General features: G+C 43.2%; 1 protein-coding gene across 1 annotated transcript; it reads right to left on the bottom strand.

Moving 5' to 3' along the window:
• Nucleotides 1–5324: 5324 nt before the first annotated feature.
• Nucleotides 5325–25635, bottom strand: LOC128741138 (septin-1). The gene is made up of 4 exons (XM_053836738.1): nucleotides 25109–25635; nucleotides 7283–7734; nucleotides 6853–7218; nucleotides 5325–6792 (listed from the first exon to the last, which is right to left on the bottom strand). The coding sequence occupies exons 1-4, from the start codon at nucleotides 25130–25132 to the stop codon at nucleotides 6558–6560; spliced, it is 1077 nt and encodes a 358-aa protein (XP_053692713.1). The 5' UTR covers nucleotides 25133–25635; the 3' UTR covers nucleotides 5325–6557.
• Between the last annotated feature and the right edge of the window lie 846 nt (nucleotides 25636–26481).

Below are 26481 nucleotides of genomic sequence, written 5' to 3'. Positions count from 1 at the left end.
TTGCCAGCAAGCGATAGAGAGGAAAACAGAAGCTTGGATCTAAATATTGCAAAGAGGGAGGATTTAACCAAGTATCGACGATCGCGGAACAAGTTGGCCACGATTCTGAGGAAGAAAGAGAACGAAGATCGTGAAGAGCTAGAACAACTATTCCGGGCTAATAACTGTGAGCCTATGAGCTAGAACAACTATTTCGAGCTTATCTATGAGAAGGTAAACACACACACACTAGAATACTCACCAAAGTTTGATATGTGGAGGGACGTGGGGGGAAACCTAGACACAAACGAGCGATCATCATCTCAATGGCGATATGACAGAAGGAGGCGGAACGAAAGTTAACGTGGCAGTGCCCAAAAACTACAATAACTCTCGATATCCAAGAGATCCGACGAGAAATCGGACAGCAGAGTACTAATAGAGCCACTGGAGATCACATAAAGGGTGTCCCACATCAAATTGCACCACGGAAGAAATGCTGTAGAAAATTATCCACTGGGTATTTTCTCTTGAAAATTTGAGTAGAAGTAGTTTAGAGTGTATTGTGGCGTCACCCGAAAAGTAACGTCGCGAATTTATTTTGCGCAAGCACCTTGAAAATCCTCAATTCTTTCATGAATGATGAGACTTACGTCAAGGCGGACTTCCGGCAGCTTCCGAGGCTACTGTACTTCACCGCCCAGTACCAGTTTGATGTTCCGGAGGAAGTGAGAATGCAGAAACGTTCATAGTTTGCCAAGAAATACATGATTTGGCCAAGAAATACATCATGTGGCAAACGGAGTGCGCCGTTCGTGACTACCGGGACTGCAAACGGGCAGATCTACCTCTAGGAGTGTTTACAGAAGCATCTGCCATCTCTGGCGAAGCAATACGAGGGTCCTACGATCTTTCTAGCCGGATCTACCTTCGTGCCAATTATCAAAGGATGTATTTGACTGATACGAAGCACGACACCTTTGCGGGATCCTTTCAGTTTCTGGTAGAACTTTCGTGTTTCCTGAGAACGACTGCAGCCGCTCCAACTCTGCATATACCTGCTCTACCAGGTAGCGCTTTTTCTCCCGGAAGATTTGGTTTCGCCGCATCTTCTTCTGTTTGTCTTTCCACGTTTTAACGTGTGGCACTACGTACCTTACCCGCCCGCGCAGCGTTCTCCTCATCCATCACTCTCCTACATTCATCGTCAAACCAATCGTTCCGCTGATTCCGTGCCACATACTAGATGGAGCTTTTCACTACAATGCTGATGGCTGCTTTGAGGATGTTCCAACAGTTTTCGAGAGGGGATTCTTCCAGGTCGTGCTCTTCCGGCAGCGAAGCTTCCAGTGAGTGCGCGTAATTTGCGGCAACGTCTGGCTACGTCAGCCGCCCGAAATCTAACCGAGGCTATTGGCATTGGTACTAAATGTTGTTCAAAACGGAGAGTTTTGGGAGTATCTTAACCATCAATAGTCTGACACTGACTGGGACCACTTAACGTTAGCACTTCGATATGATCTGACGTTGGTATTGTCTGAGAAGTGCCGACAGTCGATCTGTGATTCTGTCTAATTTGGTGACCTCCAGATGTAATCGTGTAGGAGTCTATGCTGGAACAAGGTACCAAGTAAGCCCCGTTCATCGAAGTAGCAAAGTCGATAAGATTTAGGCCCAATTCATTGGTCAGCTGGTGTGCGCTGAGCCCTCCAATCACCGGTTTGTATTATTCCTCCTGGCCGACCTGAGCATTCAAATTGCCGATGACGATCTTAATATCATGTTTTGAGCAGCGGTATGAGCGTAGAATTCTTCCCTGTAGTCATCGGCACTTCTAAAGTGATGTTAAAGAACCGGCTCTGGATTCTCAACATGCACATTCGAGGATTGATTTGCCACCACCCAAGCACCCGTTTTCGAATCTCGCCCATCACTATGACGTCCATCTCTGAACGTACGTACGTACACTTTTGAAAGCACGAAAAGGACTGCTTTCAAATTTTCGGATTTATTGAATATCGGTAAGGTTCAAAGGCCCCATTAACGCTATTGCACAGCAGTTGTAGCCTATACAACTGGAATATCAGCGGGTCCAGGGTAACAACTTCGTTTCGTTTTTTTAATAACTAGCAGAAGGTATGGAAGACCCCTGGCGGAAAGGCCCAGTTTTACCAAAGCGGTGGCACTACCGACGAACTGGGAACGGGCTTTGTAGTGTTAGGCGGAATGCAGGATCGCGTGATAGATTGGAAGACGATCAACGAGAGAATGTGTGTATTGAGGATTAAGAGCCGTTTCTTCAATTATAGCATCCATAACGTGCACTGCCTGCACGAAGGTAGACACGACGATGAGAAAGAAGCGTTCTACGCGAGGCTGGAGGTAACGTACGAAAGGTGCTCGTCACGGGACATCAAGACCGTCATCGGGGATATGAACGCCCAGGTCGGTAGGGAAGAAATGTATAGACCGGTGGTCACATGACCAACGTACAATTAACCAAATTGACCACGTTCTCATAGCGAGCCGATTTTTCTCTAACATCACGAACGTACGCTCCCGACGGGGTGCGGATAATTATCCAGACCATTACCTAGTGGCAGTACATGTGCGCTCAAAGCTGTCCACCGTATACCGGACACGTCAAAGCCGCCCTCCTCGGCTGAACATCAGGCAGCTAGATAACCCGCAAGCGGCCGAGAACTACGCACGAGTACTGAATAAGGTGCAGAATACGCTCGGACATCGGAGAGCCCGCGGTATTAGGTATTGAGCCTCGGAGTACTCAAAATGATTGGTTTGATGGGGAATGCCAACAAGCGGTGGAGGTGAAAAACTGCTTGGAAAAATTGGAAGTATTGCCACTAGAGAGAACCTGGCCAAATACCGACGAGCCAGGAAGCAGTTGGCCACGATCCTGAGGAGGAAAAAGCGCCAAAAGGAGGAAAGAGACCGTGAAGACTTAGAACAACTATTCCGAGCTAATGACACGCGCAAGTTTTATGAGAAGGTCAACCAAATTCGGAAGGGCTACACACCGAAACCTGACATGTGTAGGGACGAGGGAGGGAATCTAATCACAAACGAGCGCGAGGTGGTCGACAGATGGAAGCAGTTCTTCAATGAACACCTCAATGGCGAAGTCGCAGAAGGAGGCGGAACGGAAATTAACCGGAAAAGGAGCGCCCATGAAAGATAGTAATGTCCTAGCACCTAATCTCCAAGAAGTCAAACGAGAAATCAGGTTGCTGAAGACCAATAAAGCCGCTGGGAAGGACCGCCTACCGGCAGAGCTTTATAAACATGGCGGGGAAACGCTAGCAAAGGCTCTACACTGGGTTATTTCGAGGATTTGGGAGGAGGAAAAGCTACCGGAGGAACGGATGGAAGGAGTAGTTTGTCCCATCTACAAAAAGGGTGATCGGCTAGACTGCTGCAACTATTGCGGTATTACGCAGGTAAACGCCACCTACAAGGTACGTAACAGGTCCCAGATCCTGTTACGCCGGTTGCCACCGATAGCACAAGGTTTCGTATGGAATTATCAAGCGGGTTTTCCCGGACCAAATTTTTACTATCCGACAGATATTGCAGAAATTTCGGGAGTACAACATGCATCACATCTTTATTAGTTTCAAAGCAGCATACGATACAGTCGATCGAGACAAGCTATGGCAGATAATGCACGAACTCGGTTTTCCGGACAAACTGACGCGACTGATCAGAGTTACATTGGATCGAGCGATGTGTTTCGTACACATCTCTGGGACACACTCGAGTGCCTTCGAGACGCGGCGACGGTTGAGACAAGGTGACGGTTTATCCTGCATGCTGTTCAACATCGCTCTTGAGGGGGTGATCCGACGAGCGGGCATCGAAACGAGAGGCACGATTTTTACCAAGGGCAGCCAAGGCTTTGCAGATGACTTTGATATCGTAGCCAGGAACTTTGCGACGGCGGAGGCAATCTACGCTAGACTGAAAGCGGAGTCTAGGAGAATTGGGTTAAAAATAAATGCGTCGAAGACCAAATACATGAAAGGAAGAGGCCCAAAGAAAACAAACGCGCGTCTCCCACGGACGGTAACCGTTGACGGCGACGAACTAGAAGTGGAAGAGGAGTTCGTGTATTTGGAATCGCTGGTAACCGCGGACAACAACACTAGTAAGAAGATCCAGCGGCTCTTCCAAGCGGGAAATCGGGCCTACTTTACCCTTCGTAAAACGCTACTATCAGGAAACATACGCCGCCGCACCAAGCTAACTATGTACAAAACCCTTATTAGACCGGTAGTTCTTTATGGACTTGAAGCCGTGACGCTGCTCACGGAAGACATACGCGTCCTTGCCGTGTTCGAGCGGAAAGTGCTGCGGTCGATATTTGGCGAAGTACAAACTGAAAGCGGAGAGTGGCGGAGGTGTATGAATCACGAGAGGCACTGCTTGGGGAGACTCCCATCGTACATCTAGCGAAAGTTAGCAGACTACGGTGGGCCGGATACGTCGTAAGGATGCCAGACGACAGTGCGACGAAAATAGTCCTCTTCAACAACTCCGCCGACACCAGGAACAGAAGGGGCCCAACGCGCACGATGGCTCGACCAGGTCGAAAGCGATTTGCGACTTCTGAGACGACTAGGAAATTGGCGACGAGTGGCCCAAGACCGAGTTGAATGGAGACGAGTGCTTGAAACAGCACGAGCCACCCCGGCTCTATGCTGAAGAAGAAGAGTGTCACTGGTTAAGTTATTGTTGAAATCCTAACGACCGGTCGAGTGCCTTCATTAATCGGAGCTATCGCTGTTATCAGAGCCAAAATCTATTGGTCGAAAGAGTAAAGCACTGGTACCTTGACAAGTATCGGGAGTACTCGAAGACCTGAAATAGAAATGAAAGGGTACGATGGTTCCAAAGGCCGATTTAATAGTTCTCTGTTTGTTGCGGTTCTGAAGAACTCACGTCTGTTATCCAATCTATAGTGCATGATGTCTTTATCAAAGCTCTCTTAGGCATCTTTGGAACACTGTCCGGTCAGAACTAGAAAGGAAGATATTCACATATATTCTGTATTTCGAACGGAGTAACGGAACCGTTACTGGAAGGTGTTCCATTTAGCCCTGTAATCGAGACGCATTGTTCCCAATTTTGGAAGAAAACGCATTTGTAACATTTCTAGGGTAGTATTGTTCATGCTGTATTACAAACTTTTTCGTCCACCGTAGTCGTATGCAACAGTCTGGAGGTGGATGTTAGGTACACCATGTGTTCACCTTGCAGTCAACAGTTCTTCAGGCTTCTTCAAACAGGCTCACACACGAAACCGACCGCTTTTAAATTGATCGTTATTATAAACCTATAATTCGTTGAGTAGTAAAATAGTTACAATAAAGATTAAACCAAATATATATACTGTTTCTCTCTTCTGAACGTCGGTTCGTATCTACCGGCAACGCGCTGTCGCCTCTGGCTTATCTGTTAGAATCTTATGCGTAGTAATATAATTCCTTGGCTGATAATAAACAGTGCAAACGAGTCGAACCAAAAAACGGAAACGCATTCGAGTAATTTCGCTTAAGTACCACTAACAACTAATGATGAAATATTTACCGTGAAAAGTTTGCAGGTTTTTTTTTGTTTATACGCACGATATACGGTGAATCTGAATAGCGCGGATAAAGCCTGTTCCAAAAAATGCTGCTTAGTTTACGCTACTCCTACAATATTATTACTCTTTAGGTTCGACAAAAAAGCTATCGAAAAATAAAAACTCCACTTTCTCTAATTATTATTGCTCTGACGGTGTAATGTACGCTAACCGAAACATGACGATAGAAACGTAAAAGATTGACACACACACAATGCAGACGCGTGTGCGATAAACTGAGGTCTCAGAATAATTAGTATTAGGTTTCCTTACTCTGACTTGTCGTTCGATTGCCTGATATCCTCTCAGTGTCTATCACTAAAGGCAGAGATTCTACTTTGTTTTGTTCGGGTTTGATATCCGGGGGGAACTAATTTTCGGCATGGCACTCAGAACTTGACTAAATAGTTGTTTGTTAGCTTTTCAAGCTGCTGCCAAATTTTAAATTTGAAAAGATATGAGATTGTTGATAGGATGATGAGTTTGCTGCGCTTGCGGCCAGCCAGCGGTGTGATTTTTTTGTACTAGTAATATTCTTTTCTTACAGTGCACATTAGTTTGAATGGAAAATTTGTGTTTTGTTTTATTCACCTACTATTAATATATGAACGGCATTGAAGTATAGTAGCAGTAACTTTGTGACATGCTTCATGTTTTTCGTTAAAATGACAATCAATTGCAAAAAATGGTAATCTGCTGCTGCCGCGGTTTGTATTTTGTGCACCCGTAGAATCGCGCCATCGTGCGGTAGCTGTTTTTGGGTTCGCAGGTGAGTATCATGGTGGTGTTGATGATTCGCTTCTATGTAGTAGGTATGATAGGACTACAGTAAAAATCACGAACTCTTTATTTTTACCAGCCTGCCAGTGCCAAACTTCTCATCGAACTAGATTAAAATTTCATGCATCCATTGTCACTTTGCCCGTAGTAAATCTTATTTCTGAGCCTGAATTTTAGCCTGCATCTGGGCTAGCTTCTCCTGCATGCGTCGAATTTCCTCTTCCTTTTCCCGTAAAATTCGATCTTTATCCGACTGTATCTCTCCTGTGCCATTCTCGTCCTTGATGATGGGGGTAACGTTTTTGCGCACTGATTTTGCTAATCGCTCCGAACGGTAGTTCTCATAGTGTACCTCCTGCGTTACTTCCTGCAGATCTTGCATGTGAGTGCTGTGAAAGGGAAAAGTTCTTTAATATTCCACAAAGTTGATAATAATTTGAAATTCTTACATTAACATTGTTCGAAGTTTGATGAAGTCGCAATGTTCCGGATTTTCGACTTCCACTACACCCCATGGATATAATCGGCCCCGCACTTTGCGTCCTTTCACCTCTAGCAGTGTGGTCGAACCACACACGGCAAACGGTACCGCTTCCTTCAGCTGTCGGACTTGTTCCTTGTAGTCTTCGTCTTCGTCACTATCACAATCTGGCAGTGGATAGATTTTGATCCCATTGTCTTCGATTTCCTGCAGAATTCGGCACTTTAGGCGCTGGATTTCCTTCTTGGTCAGTACATCTGCCTTCGCAATTACAGGGACGATATTCACTTTGCAATGAAGCTTCTTCATGAATTCAATATCGAGCGGTTTCAAGCTGCAACAGAGAAGTTAACATTAACACAAACTATGCCACTAGTCGCGCACGCACAGAATCTTACCCATGACCAAACGGTGAAATAAAGTAAAAACAGCAGTGTATCCTGTTGTCAACGATGTTTCTTCGGTTGAGACCGCTCTCGTCCCGCAGAAAACGTTCGTACTGCTCGTCGATGTACTCAAGAATGGCACTAAAACTGTCGCTATTATCGATAGCATCTCCGAATCCCGGTGTGTCCACAACCGTCAGCCGTAGCTTAACGCCGCGTTCCTCAATCTCGACGGTGGATGCATCCAACTTCACCGTCTGGTGCTGTTTCTCCACCGCATCGGGGACCACGCGTTCCGGGTAAAGATCGCTCAGAAACAGACTGTTGACGAGAGTTGATTTTCCGAGTCCGGATTCGCCAACCACCATCAGCGTGAACTCGAAACCCTTTTTGACGGATTTCCGATGCACCTGATTCGGGAGGTTGGCAAAACCCACGTAACCCGGCGTTTCTACGTTGGAAAACTGCAATAATCGGGAGAAAAAACAGTAAACAAATCAGTTACCTCATCTAAACATCACTCAGTAAGTAAAATTTAGCGCACCAGTGTGCTGCAAAACTTTTGGAGGTCCCTCATATCGTCAAAAATCGCCAACAGCACCTTCTAATAAGAAATTCGTGACTACGCGTGCGATCAGCTTAGTTTAGCTGCAACGAATCGCTTTCGATGCAACTATTATTGCATGCACACACCTGTGCTCGCTCAAGAAATCATTAACTGATACTAAATCGTACGGTTTAGCTAACGGGTCGGGTACGACGATAAAGCGGCAAAGTGAAATTTGCCGATGCGATGGTGAAACGTAAACCGTAGGTACTGTTTTGTACCTTTAAAGGCAGGCGTGCGGGCAGGCGTACGACCGAACTCATTAGACCTAAATTTAAAAGCGTCGAAAAGTCGATGCCCCAAACCAGCAGCAGCAACCAACCAACAACCGCGGTGGCCGGTTCACAACTTACGGCGCGGTCGACGAGTTGCAACTATGCATACCAAATCAAACCGGGCGGGTTTCTCTTTTGTAACAGCAGATCGCTGCTCCCCCGACGACGCCGCGCCAGTTGCGATAAAGAAATGGGAGAAAAGTGGTGCGAGGGTCAGGGTTTTGCATTGCATTGCGGATCGATGGTCAAATGCTTGCTGTTCGTAACACTTTTTTTACTGGCCCACATTTAATTGCCATGTTCATAAAATTAATCAAAATGCCAGTTTTGACCGATTTGAAGTCAAAACGATGCTTAACTAATGCTTTAATGAATTTAGAGCCGACATAACAAATCAAAATATTTATGAACTAATGAAATTTATAGATTCCATTTACAATCAAGTGTGTCGATATGAAGCAAATTTTTGTTCTTACATTACCAAGAAATGATATCTTGTCAATATTGGAAATATGTGGGCAGGCTGACTTATCAAATGTAGCTTGTTAACAAATATAGATCGAACCGATATAGAACTAATGGATGATTGAAGCAAATGAATCATACTCCATATTGGTATAATTCGTAGAAATGTGCACCGATCTAAGGCAGTCATTTAGTTATAGATTAGATACGAAGAGATTTGCTGCTGGTCAATAGAAAATCCTCATTTTACCCCGTCTTCATCTACATATCATCATCGTCAATCCCGCTATGGGTTTAAAAGAGCACATCGATTTTGGCGTTGCAACGATAGGTTTATATATACACACCATTTCCGGTTTTTTTAATGTGGTCCAAAACTGTATCTTCAATTTCTATCTAGTGTACTAAGAAGTGACTTGTGAAATTTGTTCAGTAACGTATGATTTTTGCTTGTTGGACTACCATAATTCCATGAAATTTTCTATCACGTATATAGTATGTAATAAACTTATGAATGAAAAAAATATTTTAGAAAAAAAATCGAAGTCTTCATTTTCACAACTTCAAAGTAAATTTTTCCGTTTTCTCGCACATCGCTTATTTCAAACATTCATTACTCTTAAACCGAGGATCGTAGAACAAAAATTTTTGGATGAAAACGCAGCAATTTTTTTCATTGTTTCTTTAGAGTTCGAGTCGAGTTTCGAGTTTAGAGAGAGACGACAAATAAAAAAGAAACCCTTATTCAATTAAAGAATCGCAAACAACAAAGGTTAGACTAATCTCAAGATTTTAGTCTTGACCTTGGAATGAGGTCATACATATATTAATATTTTTTTTTTGAAACGATGGTTCTACAATTGATGAAGGGACGGTAGGGGAAGAAATGAAAATTTTGGTGAAGGAGGGGGAAGAGCGGAAAGGAAGGGGGGGGGGGTATTGGTAGCTATGCTTGACAAGTAGTCATTTTGACTCCTACCTTTTGTCCAATGCTGGAAGGTGCATGAGTCGAACCAAGCTGTAATCTGAGATTATAACCGGATTCGAACCCACAACACCCTCCAGGGCATGTGGTTCGCTGGTACTTGTACCTTTGAACCATAGAGGCGCTGGACAAAAGGAGACCGCAAAATCCACTTCTCAAGGATAGCTACGCGTGTTGGTTGTGTTATCGACACATATTGTGCCGCTTCCTGCATCAATTGCAGATTACCACCGAGCGAGAAGTTTTAATCTAACTACTATTTACTTTCAGGACGACGACACTGTGCCGGTCCTTACGACTTGCAAGGTACTGCACGTGACGCTGTTCGTCCGTCAGCGTATGTTAGCCGCGTTTCTCGGCGCGGGTTTTCGAGGGAAGGCCCCGTTCCTATGTAATAGACTAATCTCAAGATTTTAGTCTTGACCTTGGAATGAGGTCATACATATATTAATATTTTTTTTTTGAAACGATGGTTCTACAATTGATGAAGGGACGGTAGGGGAAGAAATGAAAATTTTGGTGAAGGAGGGGGAAGAGCGGAAAGGAAGGGGGGGGGGGGGGGGTATTGGTAGCTATGCTTGACAAGTAGTCATTTTGACTCCTACCTTTTGTCCAATGCTGGAAGGTGCATGAGTCGAACCAAGCTGTAATCTGAGATTATAACCGGATTCGTAGCTATCCTTGAGAAGTGGATTTTGCGGTCTCCTTTTGTCCAGCGCCTCTATGGTTCAAAGGTACAAGTACCAGCGAACCACATGCCCTGGAGGGTGTTGTGGGTTCGAATCCGGTTATAATCTCAGATTACAGCTTGGTTCGACTCATGCACCTTCCAGCATTGGACAAAAGGTAGGAGTCAAAATGACTACTTGTCAAGCATAGCTACCAATACCCCCCCCCCCCTTCCTTTCCGCTCTTCCCCCTCCTTCACCAAAATTTTCATTTCTTCCCCTACCGTCCCTTCATCAATTGTAGAACCATCGTTTCAAAAAAAAAATATTAATATATGTATGACCTCATTCCAAGGTCAAGACTAAAATCTTGAGATTAGTCTATTACATAGGAACGGGGCCTTCCCTCGAAAACCCGCGCCGAGAAACGCGGCTAACATACGCTGACGGACGAACAGCGTCACGTGCAGTACCTTGCAAGTCGTAAGGACCGGCACAGTGTCGTCGTCCTGAAAGTAAATAGTAGTTAGATTAAAACTTCTCGCTCGGTGGTAATCTGCAATTGATGCAGGAAGCGGCACAATATGTGTCGATAACACAACCAACACGCGTAGCTATCCTTGAGAAGTGGATTTTGCGGTCTCCTTTTGTCCAGCGCCTCTATGGTTCAAAGGTACAAGTACCAGCGAACCACATGCCCTGGAGGGTGTTGTGGGTTCGAATCCGGTTATAATCTCAGATTACAGCTTGGTTCGACTCATGCACCTTCCAGCATTGGACAAAAGGTAGGAGTCAAAATGACTACTTGTCAAGCATAGCTACCAATACCCCCCCCCTTCCTTTCCGCTCTTCCCCCTCCTTCACCAAAATTTTCATTTCTTCCCCTACCGTCCCTTCATCAATTGTAGAACCATCGTTTCAAAAAAAAAAATATTAATATATGTATGACCTCATTCCAAGGTCAAGACTAAAATCTTGAGATTAGTCTATTACATAGGAACGGGGCCTTCCCTCGAAAACCCGCGCCGAGAAACGCGGCTAACATACGCTGACGGACGAACAGCGTCACGTGCAGTACCTTGCAAGTCGTAAGGACCGGCACAGTGTCGTCGTCCTGAAAGTAAATAGTAGTTAGATTAAAACTTCTCGCTCGGTGGTAATCTGCAATTGATGCAGGAAGCGGCACAATATGTGTCGATAACACAACCAACACGCGTAGCTATCCTTGAGAAGTGGATTTTGCGGTCTCCTTTTGTCCAGCGCCTCTATGGTTCAAAGGTACAAGTACCAGCGAACCACATGCCCTGGAGGGTGTTGTGGGTTCGAATCCGGTTATAATCTCAGATTACAGCTTGGTTCGACTCATGCACCTTCCAGCATTGGACAAAAGGTAGGAGTCAAAATGACTACTTGTCAAGCATAGCTACCAATACCCCCCCCCTTCCTTTCCGCTCTTCCCCCTCCTTCACCAAAATTTTCATTTCTTCCCCTACCGTCCCTTCATCAATTGTAGAACCATCGTTTCAAAAAAAAAATAACAAAGGTTATTTGTACATTGATTCAATTCATTCTTCGTGCTGATCTAAAAATGACCGCCAACTATACAAAAAAAAACCTTGGACTCAAATGTCTTTTTAAGACTTTTTTTACGAGTAGGGATATCGGCTGAGCACCTTAGAAGATACGGTACTATCAGACACCTGAGAAGGCAACTCAGGGAGTGGAGTTTGGTATCCCGACCCCCTAATGGGGCGTGAGGATCCGGACCCACTAAAACCCTACTCGAGTCGCCAGCCTCTATCCCCCCTGGCACCTCCTTATCGGTATTACTTCAGGGAGGGGCTATTAGATTACTGGACTGTGGTAGTTAGGCTATTTATTCGCCGTTGATCGGCTCTCCAGCGGTTTTGTAGCTCGAGTGCAATCTGGGTAGCAGCCGCATTGACCGCTCCCCAGACGTCCGAGCTGGAACACATCCTGTGAACTAAGTTATCCGGAGTAGTGTCCTGTCCGCTCACTACCATCATGCCCTAACAGAATCTGTTTCAGGTGGAAGTTGACTTCGCCGTGGCGCCTGTTGACCCACCCGGATAGTTCCGGGATAACTCGATGTGTCCTCCGACCTTTTGTGGATTTAGACCATGCCCGCTGCCATGTGGTCATCGAGGCCGATCTTGTGGTACTCTGTAAGCCTCTAGTTCCACGTTGGTTGAAGCATAGTACGTCCTCGCTGATGATGATGACAATAGGCATCATACCCGCTAAGACGCAGATTACGTCATGCGAAACGCTGCGATACGCACTCGCCACTCTCAAGCACATGAGACGACAGGTGCTTTCCAGTTTGGCAAGATAGATTTTGGTACCTAGCACCGATGACCACACCAGCCCGCCATACCTGAGTATGGACTGGACCACGTTGGCTAATAGCCTTCGCTTGCTGCCATATATCGCACAGCTATTAGACATCATACGAGATAAAGCCCAAAAAAATCTGTGGAAGCCTTCTTGCAGGCATAGTCGACGTGGCTCCCGAACTTGAGCTTGTCGTCGACCATGACTCCCAGAAGTTTCTCCCAGGAGGAGAAGGAAGCCTTTAAAGACTACTTGATCCTTTTTTATCGACAGACTTCTTTAGCGTAGAGGACAATTGTCGACCAACATTTGAAAAGGGCGAATAAGCCAAATGTCAATCAGAACGAGGCTGCTCCAACAAAAAATAACTCTCGCTCGATCTGTTTGACGTTTGACTTATTCGCCCTTTTCTAATGTTGGTCCACAATTACAGGGCTAATGCGTGGATCCTACTGACTCTATCTTAAAGCACCGTTTAGCAGAGATTTGAACATACGACTGGTTTGTTAGACCAGTTGATTTTAGAATCTTAGCTTTAGATTAGGACACTCTGGCCCCCAGGGGTAGTCCCAAGACGGCGGGAAAAGCATTTCGACGGTGCGACAAACGGGGAAGAGGTGCCAGTCCCAACGTTAGGCAAAGTTGAAGAGGCCAGAGCTTATTAAAATGGGTCTAGAAAAGCTGTTCACTTGCCTACACCGGCTAATTGTTAGAATTTGTTATACATAACACGGATGGATGGTCAACAATGGATCAAACATTTACACTGCGGTATATCCTCCAAAAAGGTCGTGAATACAGAACTTCCATTCACCGCTTGTTCGTTGGCTTCAAAGGTGCATATGATACCATCGATCGAAAAGAGCTGGGAACAACCATGGACGAAAACGGCTTCCTCAGGAAACAATAATGCCAAGCAAACTGATGCAGTTTATTTCAACCTGACAGCAGCCTTCGATAACGTCAGATCAAGCACGAAATCGCGTTAGTAAAATTGGGAGAGTTAGGCTTCTGCGGCAGAGCTATCAGCTGGTTGATCATCAGCTAACAGTGAAAATCAGTGATAAGGATAACTACGCAGGGGAATTTGCTACTCTGTCTGGGATTCCTCAAGTAGCCACCTCAGACCATTGATTTTTCTTATATAGGGTGAATTTTTCTAGGCCCCTATACGCAATAACAAACAAACTCAGAGAGAAATGAGAGTATGTATGTGTTAGCTCTCTCTCTCCTCTTTTGATCAATATTTTTTGTTTTGTTTGTTTCCCAGTTTTGCTTAAAATGGCGTTCGAACAAGAATCATTTCAAAAGTTGTACACTTCTACGAACTGCCACAAAAATCTCGGTAAAACGTATACCGTACAACATTTAAAAAGCGAATATGTTGCAGCTTCGACTGTTTAACATGTCCTAAGATGCCCAACAACTATTCGCATGCAAAGTAGCGGAAGACCAGCCGAAATTATGGATGCAGAAGAACATCGTTCTGTTTCTCATGCCTTCAACAACAAGCCCTCCGGGTTGGCTATCAATTAAGATGAACACCAAATGTTTGAAGAAAATTTTGACCCCGTTTCTACAAAAACGTCGTGCAGATGGACAATACGTGTTTTAGTCGGATCATCGCATTACGCCAAAAAAAAACACAATCGTTGCTGAATACCCATTCGATCCCATTTGTTCCCAAAAACCACGGCCTGACAAACCTGCCTCAGTGCGCCCAATCGAATATTTCTTCAGGATTTTAAGTTTCTTGGTGTACAAACATAACTGGAGAGCCACGAATTTCAAACAGTTGTTTGGTAGAACCAAGAGATTCATTCGCAAAGTTGACATGACGGCCGTACAACGACGCTCCTGTTCCGACATCAAACGAAAGCTTCGCCGAACAGCCGATTGCGGACCGTTTTCAAATGAACACTAATTTTTTTCCAACAATGGTCAATGTATCTTTAATTTCGGTAAATCAGATCTTCTTCAAGTATCTTTGTCTTTTTTTGACAGCTTGAGAAAAAATTCCAAAATTTTAGTTGTCACTCGTTATATCAGGGGGTGATAGAGGATCACATTTGACGAAAAAAAATTCTTGAACGCACATGGTCAAATCTCAATCGTTACATTTTCAGTTTTCGGTTCGGTTTGCTTTAAATTAGCACTAGTACAAAAAGTATGCTAGCTAGATCGATTTTGTTGTTTCATTCGAAACCTGAGAAAATTTTATATTAAAATTATCCTAAAACAAACCTCCTACTGCATGAATTTATGAACTTAGAAAACTTTTCAGAAGCAAAAAGCTGCAAAATAAGTGTTTTTCAAGATTCTATCATCAAATTTCGTCTAAAAAGGCGTGACAAAGTAGATTGAGGTATGAAATGGGGAAGGCAACTACTAGGCAAAAGCGCCCAATATAGCTCTAGCCATCCCATGCCCGTACCTAGCCCCCTCAGGTGGCCATTCCTGGATATACTTCAATTTGTATAATTTAGTAGCCAAGCTAGGAGGTACGAGGTCGTGTGGTTTTCAGTTCCTAACCTTACAACTGTAGTTTCAGGCAACCATTAGGGAATTAGGGAACCACACGACTTTATTTTCCTATATTATTTAAATCAATATCATTTTGGTAGACTAATACAATTTCAGAGAGCGAAATAAGGCGCCTTGAATATCCTTGACCAATTGCAGCCTGATTTTTGGTCTAAATGCATTAGTGCATATACGAGGGTCCGAAATATCACTTAACATTTATTAGCAAAGATACTTCTAACATTTGTAAATAAACCATAATCTATATGGGAGGCGTGTGGTTCGGAAGGTTAACAACCTACGCAACGACCTTTAGCATAAAAACATGGACTCGAATCGAAAAATATACTGACCCTTGCCCAGCAGAGCAAGCTGGGTCAACTTGCAAAGGAAGCTGACCGCCTGAAACTTGAAATCCTGGGGCTGAGCGAGGTCCACTGGCTGGTTACTGGCGAACACAAGACATCAAGGTAGGTCTTGCTCTACTCTGGCATACGAGGTGATAATGCTACTCGAGAAAGAGGAGTTGGATTCCTACTGAGCCCACCTAGAAACCTTACAGCAAGTCAGTGCTATGCGCCAACAAATGCTGCCGACCTGCAGAAGAAAGTTTCTACAGCCAGCTGAACAGGGGAAGGGGGACCGGGACATACAAATCCACTTGTGCGACTCCAACGCGAATATTGGCTCCAACAACACGGACCTCGGACCTTTGGTTTTCCTCATCTACTTCAACGATGTCAACTTCCTGCTTAAATGCCCGCGACTCTCTTTTGCCGACGATCTGAAGCTGTATGCTAAAGTAGATAGTCCGTCCGACGCCGCGTTCCTGCAAGAGCAGCTGCTGATTTTTGCAAAATGGTGCACAGACAACCGCATGCTGCTAAATTCCGACAAATGTGAAATAATTACATTCTCAAGGAAATTGAATCCTCTCGTTTTCGACTACATTCTATCAGACGTGCCTCTACGCCGCGAAAATTGTGTTAAGGACTTGGGAATACTGCTTGACTCTAAGCTCGACTTCAAACAGCACATCGCATATATTGTCGATAAGGCCTGCAGGAATCTGGGATTTATCATGCGGATCGCCAAGAACTTCAACGACATCTACTGCCTCAAAGCTCTCTACTGTGCTCTTGTCCGGTCCAACATTGAGTACTGTGCTCCTGTGTGGAGTCCGTACTACCAAAATGGAGTTGACCGAATCGAGTCAGTGCAGCGCCGATTCATACGTTTTGCACTTCGAAGATTGCCCTGGAACGACCCCTTTCAGCTGCCCTGCTATGAACAACGCTGCAGACTCATCGATCTTGACCCGTTGAACACTCGTCGCGACGTGATCAGAGCAATGGCAGTCGCCGACATGCTGACCTCGAGAGTGGAGTGCCCATGTCTACTCGCGAACCTCAACATATACGCCCAAAGTCGTGTTCTACGCAACGGTCCATTTCTGCGTGTACCGCATCGGCGAACCAACTATAGCACATTTAGCACAATCATCGGTCTGCAACGCCATTTCAATCGATTCACACATTGCTTCGACTTAAACGTCAGCCGCGAGGTACTGAAAACTCGTTTCCTGGCACTAGCACGTAGATTCTAGTTTAAGTGTATCAGTAGGGCCAGTAGGCCTGTTGATATTTTTTATGCAAATAAACAAATTATATTGCTTGCAATTTTTTGTTGTAGCAAAAATAAAGTAGAAAAATAAAGTAGAACCTTGAACACGTCATGGGACGCCATGGCCTAGGAGTGGAGCGAAACGAGGAGCTGTTCACAGAATTCTGTAGTATAGGGATGGGAACTATCATTAAAAATCGCTACTGATAACTATCAGTAATTTCAGTACGTTACTGATAACTATCAGTAAATATCAGTAATTTTACTCATCAGGGCATTGAAGTAAAAAATGGAAAATTGTAATATTATAACTGCGTTCTTCATTGTAAGTTTACTTTGTAATTTACCAAGCTAGTTTTATGGAGGCTCGCACAACTACGAACCAGATTTTTACCACCCAGCAAATATGTTGGGAGCACATCATACCTACGCATGACATGAATCAGTCAATCAAGACCAGCAATTGCACTTACTGGATGAACACGGTTTCCAAGATAAACTGACGCTACTGATCAGAGCTATTGGATCGAGTGGTGTGTTTCGTGCACATCTCAGGGACACACCCGTCGAGACACGGCGAGGGTTGAGACAAGGTGACAAGATGACTGATATCATAGCTATGAACCTTGCGATGGTGGAGGCAACCTACGCACAGTGGTCCGAAAATCAAAATAGTTGGCAGAAACCCCATGTTGCAATCCTTGTTTTGGTTGTTCGTTTCTTAGTTTTCTAAAAGCCATAGCCTTCTGAACTTGTTGAATAACATTTAAGCCGGTGAAATCTTTTCAAAAACACGTATGGTTGTGTCTTATAGGTATGTAGCAAACGTTGCATAAATATCGTAAACAATGACATATTTAGTTGAAAGACATCTATTTCAATATTATTGAGAAGGTTACACTAATTTAAAATATTATTGGTTCACCGAGTCTGGCTAGATTATGATAAAAATGAGAACGAATATCTAAACTCTTTCGAATTGACAGTCGTAACTTATGGAACCCGTCGAGTTCCGCTGCCATATTACTTTTAGTGTGCAGGTATACTTGTAAGGAACCGATTAAACCTAAATTTGCCTGCAACTTTCTGCAACTAAGAAAGTAAAGACAAATCTTAGAGAAGATGTACGAATTCATGTAAGCAAATTTGATTTTAACGAATAATCCTTGCAATGGTTTCAATATATGATAGAAGGCATTGATTATTCCAGGATATCGTGGAAATGAAAGGGACAAGCATTAATATAGTTTAATAAACTGATTTTGGAGTATACTTCAAAGAAAGCTTCGTAGGGCAAAACAACAATTTAGTTTGTTTCGGGAATATCGAAACAGAATGACGCGCTTCTAAGGCACATCTGATGCAAAGGCTCATTTCAACAGGATTTACAGGAGACATAGTACTCCCATTACATCTTATTATTGCATTTTAGATGGAAGACCCCTTTACGATAAGGCTATACAAGCTCTAAAACTAATTTTTAATTCAAAAAGTAATCAAAAGTATTCAAAATGTGACACAACAGCGAAACAAATCATGGATCTGTAATTATCGTTCGCTGTATGTTACATTACATTAATGTATGCTCCAGTCCAAATTCGTAACTATTATCAATATTCTAATATTAATTAATCAAGGGCATAGTAGAGGCCGCAAACAAAGCAATTACAAGAAAGTTTTTCTGGTTAATTTTTATTTGTTGTTTCATTAGTCAGACGGATACGTATTTCGCCTACGACTTGCCGGCTTCATCAGTGTCTGTTTTGAATTTGAACTTTATTTGTATTTCTTTATTTGAAAACTTATTTAATAATAAATAGCTTGTCTATAAAACCATTCGGGTGCAATTAGAATGCTGAATCAAATGTACTGGGAAAATCGAATGAGTCGCAGAAATGTGAAAAAATCTTTCAATAAAAAAGTACTTAAGCAATTATTGGATAACAATCCAATAAAATGAAAATGTAATGTTATCCAACCTTTCAGTGCCTTATAAGACAACTGAGAGTTATCAAATCAACTCAACCATTACTGAAAAACTTAACCAATAATTAATATTATATTATGGTAATAACGTGTATTAAAGAGTTAACTTATAATTTAAGGGTTAAGCACTAGTTGAATGATGTCACATAGATCTCCTGAGTATATCAACCAACTTCGCAGAAGTCACTTATCCTCTAGGAGATCTTTTTGACATTTCTGCCAGCTTTTTGGACTTTCGGACCACTGTGCTACGCCAGGTTGAAGGCATTAGTCTAGGAAGATCAGATTAATAATAAATACGTCAAAGATCACATACATGAAAGGAAGAGGCTCTAAGGAACCAAACGCGTGCCTCTCACGGATGGTAACCCTCGACGGCGACGAACTAGAAGTGGTAGATGAACTCGTTTATTTTGGATTACTGGTGACCGTGGACAACATTAGTAAGGCAATCCAGCGGCGCAGTCAAGCGGGAAATCGAGCTTACTTTGCCCTTCGCTATACGCTACGATCAAGACGCATATGCTACCGTACGAAGCTGATAATGCACAATCTTTTATTAGGTCAGTAGTTCTTTATGGACTCGTAAGGTCGCTCACAGAGGATATACGCGCCCTTGCCGTATCCGAACGAAAGGGTACTGCGGATACTTGGCGGAGTTCAAACTGAAAGCGAAGAGTGGTGAAGACGTATTAAACACGAGCTACATGCATTGTTTGGAGAGAATCCCATCGTATATTTGGCGAAAGTCAGTAGGCTACGGTGGGCCAGATGCGTCGTGAGAATGTCGAACGATAGTGCGACGGAAACAGTTGTCTTCAACAACCTTACTGGCATCAGGAACAGGGGCTCAATGTGCAAGATGGCACGATCACGTCGAAAGTGATTTGTGACTTTTGAGACGACTGGAAAATTGGCGACGAGTGGCCAAAGTTCGAGTTAAATGGAGGTGACTGCTTGAATCAGTGCGAGCTACCCCGGGTTTAGGATACTGACGATGACTACAATATATTGTGTCATCCACGTTTATCGTACGCAACTACCGACTAATAAGTTTAATCCAATTAATTTTTCTAACGGGACAACGTGTAACCATATCAGTAAATATCAATAATAGTGAAACCTTACTGATACTTAGTGATATTATTGCTTACTGATAACTATCAGTAGTTAATGATAGTTTTTCCATCCCTAGTGAACCGCTTTCCCTACAGACCAGCACATAAAGTTTCCCGCGACGACCGAACAAAAAACCAAATCGACATGGTTGCGCGTTGCACGTGTCCAACGACGAGACGAGAAAGCTGGGTCAAGGACAGAGCTGGTCAGCTACTGACTGACCATAGAGAACAGACTAAGCGATGGACCTAACATTTTGAGCAACTCTTCCGAGTTTCAATTATCCGAGATCAACAAAACCATCAACTCGGAGGCGCCATCGCTGGATGAATTTAAGCAACCATCAAGAGTATGAAATCCAATAGAGTGCCAGGGATAGACTGAATTTCAATCAAAATGCTCAAAACAGTCCCATCATTGTCAGACCAGATGATGCATCAGCTATTCAGCAATATATGGCAAACCGCAACTTTTCCGGTGGACTGGATAGATGGCATATTGGTCAAAGTCCCTGAAAAGGAGACCTGAGTGAATGCGGTAACTGGCGTGGCAACACGTTGCTCTGTATTACTCTCAAAGTATTCTGTAAGGTAATCCTCAACCGGATCCAGAAGAAGATCGAGTTGCATATCAACGAATTCCAGGACCCTCTTCTGCTGGTTTCGTTGACTTCGAAAAGGCGTTTGACCGACTCAATCACGAAAACATCTAGGCGCACTTAGGCGTAGGCGAGTTCTAGGTAAGCTAACCCATTTCATTGAGGCTCAGTACGAGGCGTTCTCGTGCAAGGTTTTACACGACGGCGGCTTGTCCGACCCCATAAAGGTGACTGCTGGCGTGAGACAGGGCTGCATTTTATCACCGCTTCTGTTTCTCATCGTTATGGATGAGATATTAGTTGGAGCAATTGACAGTAGACCAAATCGAGGATTGCCTTGGATCTTCGACCTAGCCAACAACATTGTCTTACACGCACAACGCCGAAAATTATATGACCTCTCCGAGAGTTCCTAGTCTGCAGCTCTTACAGTCAATGTAGCAAAAATAAGCCTATGGTATTGAACACTGATAATTCCACCATCTTCACAGTAGCGGGACAACGAGTTGAGCAAGTAGACGTCTTTCAATATCCTGGTAGCCAGACAACGTCCGATGGTGGCACCAAGACGGATGCCGACGATGGCACCAAGACGGATCAGGAAGGCCAGGGGTGCCGTAGCAGGTCTGCGAAACATTTGGCGCTCAAAGCAGGTCACTCTTCGTACGAAAATCCGAATCTTTAATTCAAACGTTAAATCAGGACTGCTGTATGCCTGCGAAACGTGGTGCGTCTCAGTGGAGACAACGCGAAAACTGCAGGTATTTATTAATCAGTGCCTGTGACATATCATTCATGTGCGGTGGCCTGATAACTGGATATCCAATGAGGAACTTCATCGTCGATGTCATCAACGGCCGGTGGCAAAAGAAATTCGTGAACGTAGGTGGAAGTGGATCGGACACACCTTGAGGAACGAACGAGATCTCCAGAGAAGTACTCGACTGGAATCCGCAAGGACAGCGTGTAAGAGGCAAACCCAGAGGCTCATGGCGATGCAGCTTAGCCAACGACATCCAGGATGTAGACAAGAAACTGTCCTGGTGAAAGGTAAAAGCCACGGCGGGTGACCGTCAACAGTGGAAATCTCTGATTTCATCTCTATGTTCTGCCGGACCGGCAGACATAGACACGTAAGTAAGTAAAGGATTGCTTTGTATGCACGATTCTGCTCAAACGCCAATTTCAAGTCAAGATCGTTTATAAAATCAACCCTTTTTGAAACCTCAACAGTGGAATACGACAGGCGATTTGATACTATGGAATTGCATTTGGTAAAACTAATCGTCGTACAATTCAATTTGCACCAATTCAAAAATACGTCCGAAACTATTTGACGACATTTGAACAAAACTCAAGTTGGGCTTCCATGAATTTAAAACAGTACTTTTGTGTAAAGTGCAATCTGAAAAGTAAATAATTTGCCAATAAATTTTATATTGATTGAAAGCACTATGACTATTGCGTATTAGGAAGAATAAACCAAAACATTGGTTCGACTGAACCATCAAAAGCAACCAACCAACTTTTTACGTAACTTAAAATGCCGATCACGTATATACCACTCCAAACTTAACGCGGAAACCTTAAGCGATGCGATTCAAAATAGAAAGGACGGACCAAAATAAAACGTCACCTGGTGGTACGAAAAATAGCACCAAAAAATAGCCGTTCGGTTTAACAACCTGGCGGTTGCATGCATTCCCTTCAGTTTATCCGGGTGAAACCGAATCAACCAAACGGTACACGGTGTGCGATCATCATTTCGCATAATGTAATTTTCATTTCACGCGAATCACGAACGGTTTTCATTGCGTGCTGCCTGTACCGAGTGCCGACCAAAATCAAACCTATTCTTCGCGAAATGATATGATGGATTGGACCGCCGCCGAAAGCAACGTAACTAGGCTGGCAGCTTCAAACGATCTTATGCAAGCAATCGCTTTAGGTTTATTTTTTTAAGGGAAACTATGCGCACAAATAAGCACCGTTTTTTAAACTTACTTTTTGGTTTTTACAATGAGGTTTGGTTTTTTTCGGAAACATCCGGAGTTAGATCGTTTACGAAATCAGCAATATGCTCCAACTGGCTAGTCATTCATCATAGCAGAACAAGGGTCTAATTTGGTGCTACACAGTCCGTTTCGAATTGGAACCTACCGTACGAAATGATAAACGTCGGGAAACCAATTCCCGACCGTCTTTGGGAAGCGGCAAGCGTAAATATACGCATAATAAACAAACCGACAGCGTGCTGTGTGCATCATCGTTTAACGAGACGACGTTATAAATGAATGAAAGTGCATTCAGTCGAGCCAGAACAAGGAAAAATAAACGCAAACGGGAAAACAAGTCCACTGATTACGACGGCTGGTAGCCTTTTGTATAAATACAGCAAGAATGCACGCGCTGTTCTAGGAAATCTAGGCGACGCTGTTCTAATTCATGACCGTAAACTAATGTGCCAGCGTGTAGCAAGCAAGAATGTAGAACCTTCCTGCAGCGCATCGCGATAGCTACAATTTAGTCGACGCATCCAAAAACAAAAGTGCAGTCGATGGCACGAGGCCAAGCGCAACGCGGCAATTAATATCAATTTCGCCTTTTATTGACCGTGTGTGCTGTAGCATTTGCGACATACATGCAAACCAGTCAATCGAGGCCATAATCGTGGTTTCGCGCATATTCACACGCGGCTTGCGCCATGATGATGAGCATTTTGGCTTTCGCTACCAGCAAGTACCACCGGGGGAATCCAGCGAGTCTATTGCAACCAGCTGTTTCGCCTATGGGCGCGATTGCTCGATTCCAATCTAGTCGCTGCGAAACTTCGGACTTTGCATGCCGAATGCTGAGAGCTGCATAAAATTAAGTAAACCTAATTTCCTCTATTTAACTAGCATGGAACTCTCGCGAAAAGTACGTTGAACTTTTTTGTTCGGTTTACAGCGGAGACTGTTCGACCATTGCCATATAGTACAACAGTGCTTTGTGCAAAAGCAAAATTGCAAGGCAAAAAATAGGCAGCTCGTGATTAGTTTTGCACTTATAAAACCGAACTGCTATCTAGCTGTTATCACATAGCACAGATAGATAACTGAACTGATGTAACGAACTGATAACTGATAGCGTTGACAAATAGGAACCAACGTTAGAACTGTGACAGTTTTTTTTCTAATTCGTTTATATTGAGTGTTAACTGTTAGATATATCACGGAAGCAGTAAGGGGATATTAAGCTCTGAAACAGTTCATGATATAAAACTCACTAACTTTCATGTGATCAAGTTCTTTAATATGCTTTGTATAGATTTTAATCCCAGCTATTTCATATAAGCTAATTAGCAATAAATGATCAATAGTCTGAAGGTTTTAAAAAACTGTTGGACATACATTTCATACATCACTTTAAAAATAGGGCAACAAAACGTTCACATTTTGTTAATTTTCTTCTTTACGACATGACGTCATAAATCAAATAAATTAGTTTCCAGAAAAGCATTAGTAAACTGAATACCAAAAAATCTGAAGCATTGTATTTTAGATACAACCATATCACTGGCGTAGTACTAAACTAGACAGGGTTTTAAGCTCCGTTTCTTAGAGGTCGGGGTTCTAGTCAACTTTAGGTAACTGGCTTGAAACTGGTTTGCTGTTGATGACTGTTTGCTTTTGCAGTCTGTTTGAATTTTGCTCAAAACATAAATCAATCATTGGATTTGGACGCACAACTCAAAAATATATAAAGAATTGCACGCAATTTATTAATTAATGCAAAGCAGCAAATTAACCGCCCAAAACCTATTTTTCGAAAGACTGTCACTAAATTTTCCTTTGAATATTCCATCAAACCTGTGTTCATACAAGGCATCAGATTTGATGTTTTGAATGAAATCTTGCAGAATATCAATGCAATTGAGCAAAATAAATGGATAGTTACTTACTTTTCTATCACTGTTCACTTTCAGAACATCAAATTAGATCAGGTTCAATTTTTAAACTATGAAATTAGCCTAACTTGGAAACGATTAATCCCTAATACGTTGGGCGGGGAAACTTCGCAACTTTTTTGTCTAAAGTCTGTCGTCAGCACATGCTTCCAAGTAATTGGTTGTATCATTTCTTTTATTCTTCTATTATTGTAGGTGTGATTAGCTAAATAGAATCTTTTTTTCCATGCAAATCAATGCGTAGAAGTTTCTCCGATCGATCAGTGCAAAAATATTGAAAATCAACAAACCGCTGAAAACCTGGGCACCGTTCGTGTATAGATTTTTTGGAATGACACCCCACCTTACCGTAAGACATAGTCCTACGACAAAAGCATAAACACTCATCTGTGGTCAAACTTCATGCGACTCCACATACAGGACTAAGTAGCGGTGACTCATGTTGCAGACACTAGTGCAATGCACTCTCACTCACAATTTGTTCTTGAGCCCCACCCTAAGCGAATACGGACGGATGATGATCTGTGCTTCTTCCGGACAAGCAACCGATTGAATCGCCTCCAACAAGAGCTTGTTTTTCCTCGGCGTTTATTTCAAGTTCAGCCTACCCTTTCCACATCGATCGTTCTTCCCCCTACCAGCGCAACATTACAAATAATCAACGCTTGATACAAAAATAACTTACATTCTTTCCGGAGTCTGCCGACATTTTGTCGTTGCTCGCTATCTTCCGTAGACTTTCCAGCCTTTCAACGATGGCAAGCTGCGATTTTCGCTAGCCGTGACAGCAGAAGCAGTAAATGAGTTAAACACTGTCCCGGTGGCAGATATTGCGTTTGTCAGCAAACCATCAGCGGCGACAGCGGCAGCAACAGCAGCAATAGCAAATTATGTCTCGGCAAAGCAATTGAATCGATTTTTACAACACTCCGCTTTCGCTGGCACAAAACAGCTTTGTTTTGTTTGCTCCAATACCCTATACCTGGCCACGTATTTCGATAGCTAAACAGACAGATTCACGTCGTTTATCGAGTTTACACTAATTACCCGAATCGGATAGATTTAATAAGCAAAAATTATGAATAATAACTGCAGCCGGATCGACCTTTTTTCCTCTTTCTCCGGTTTTCTTTATCTCACCATACACTCTCACACCTCGGATGGAACGAAAAAGCAAAGCAGGCGTACACTACCGCGCACAACAAGAGTGAAGGACGATCAACGTTGGACTGTTTCTGTTGGGGGCTTCGCCGTTCGATGCCAGCACGCGAGGGCGAAAACGGGCGAAACAAAAACCATTTACCATCGTCCAGATACTTTGTACAGTCAACTTTCGCTAATTGCACTAAGCTCTTAGCCCGTTTAGTGAAAGACTTTCGTTAATTGGGCTGAGATGTCAAAACCGAGGGATATATCGATTGTTTTTGTCGAAATCGTCGCAGAAAGGTTTATAAAAATATACACTTATATTAAATACAGAATCAAAGTGGAACCTAATCTTTTCTTTGTTGAAATTTGGTTCTAGATTGTTTAACAAGTAAATAGCTGAATTTCATGCTACAATATTAATATATATTGGCATTTTTAACTGTTTCATCGTGATGCTAAAAATAGGAGGGTCAAGTTCATAAGGGATCGGAAAACGATATGATGCAATTGTGTTTCATTCAATTAATTTTAATATTTTCTATATAAATTATTTTCCACACTTGAATGAACTACATTCAAGAGCCCCTCGGAAGAAAAAATACGCTGTCAGAAATGACGTTTGACTTCGTTTTTGATGGGCTATAGCCCAATTAACGGGAGCCCGATTAAAACGTAGCCCAGTTAAAGATAGCCCAACGAACGAAAGTTGACTGTACTTGGATGAACAGAGCTGCCAGGCGCAAGTTTAACTTTCAGATATTGCGCTCTTCACACTCAATTGGACTGCACAGTTATTAAGTGCAACCTTCAAAACTGTGATGAAAAGTGTGCTACTGATAATATCGCTAGTAATCTTATATCGATAATACCATCAAACTTTATCGTCATGGAAGAATATCGAAAATTGGA

Source organism: Sabethes cyaneus, chromosome 3, assembly GCF_943734655.1.
Source record: "Sabethes cyaneus chromosome 3, idSabCyanKW18_F2, whole genome shotgun sequence".
NCBI lineage: Eukaryota > Metazoa > Arthropoda > Insecta > Diptera > Culicidae > Sabethes > Sabethes cyaneus.
The sequence above is the reverse complement of the archived record's forward strand: the minus strand, read 5'-3'. Positions and strand labels throughout refer to the sequence as shown.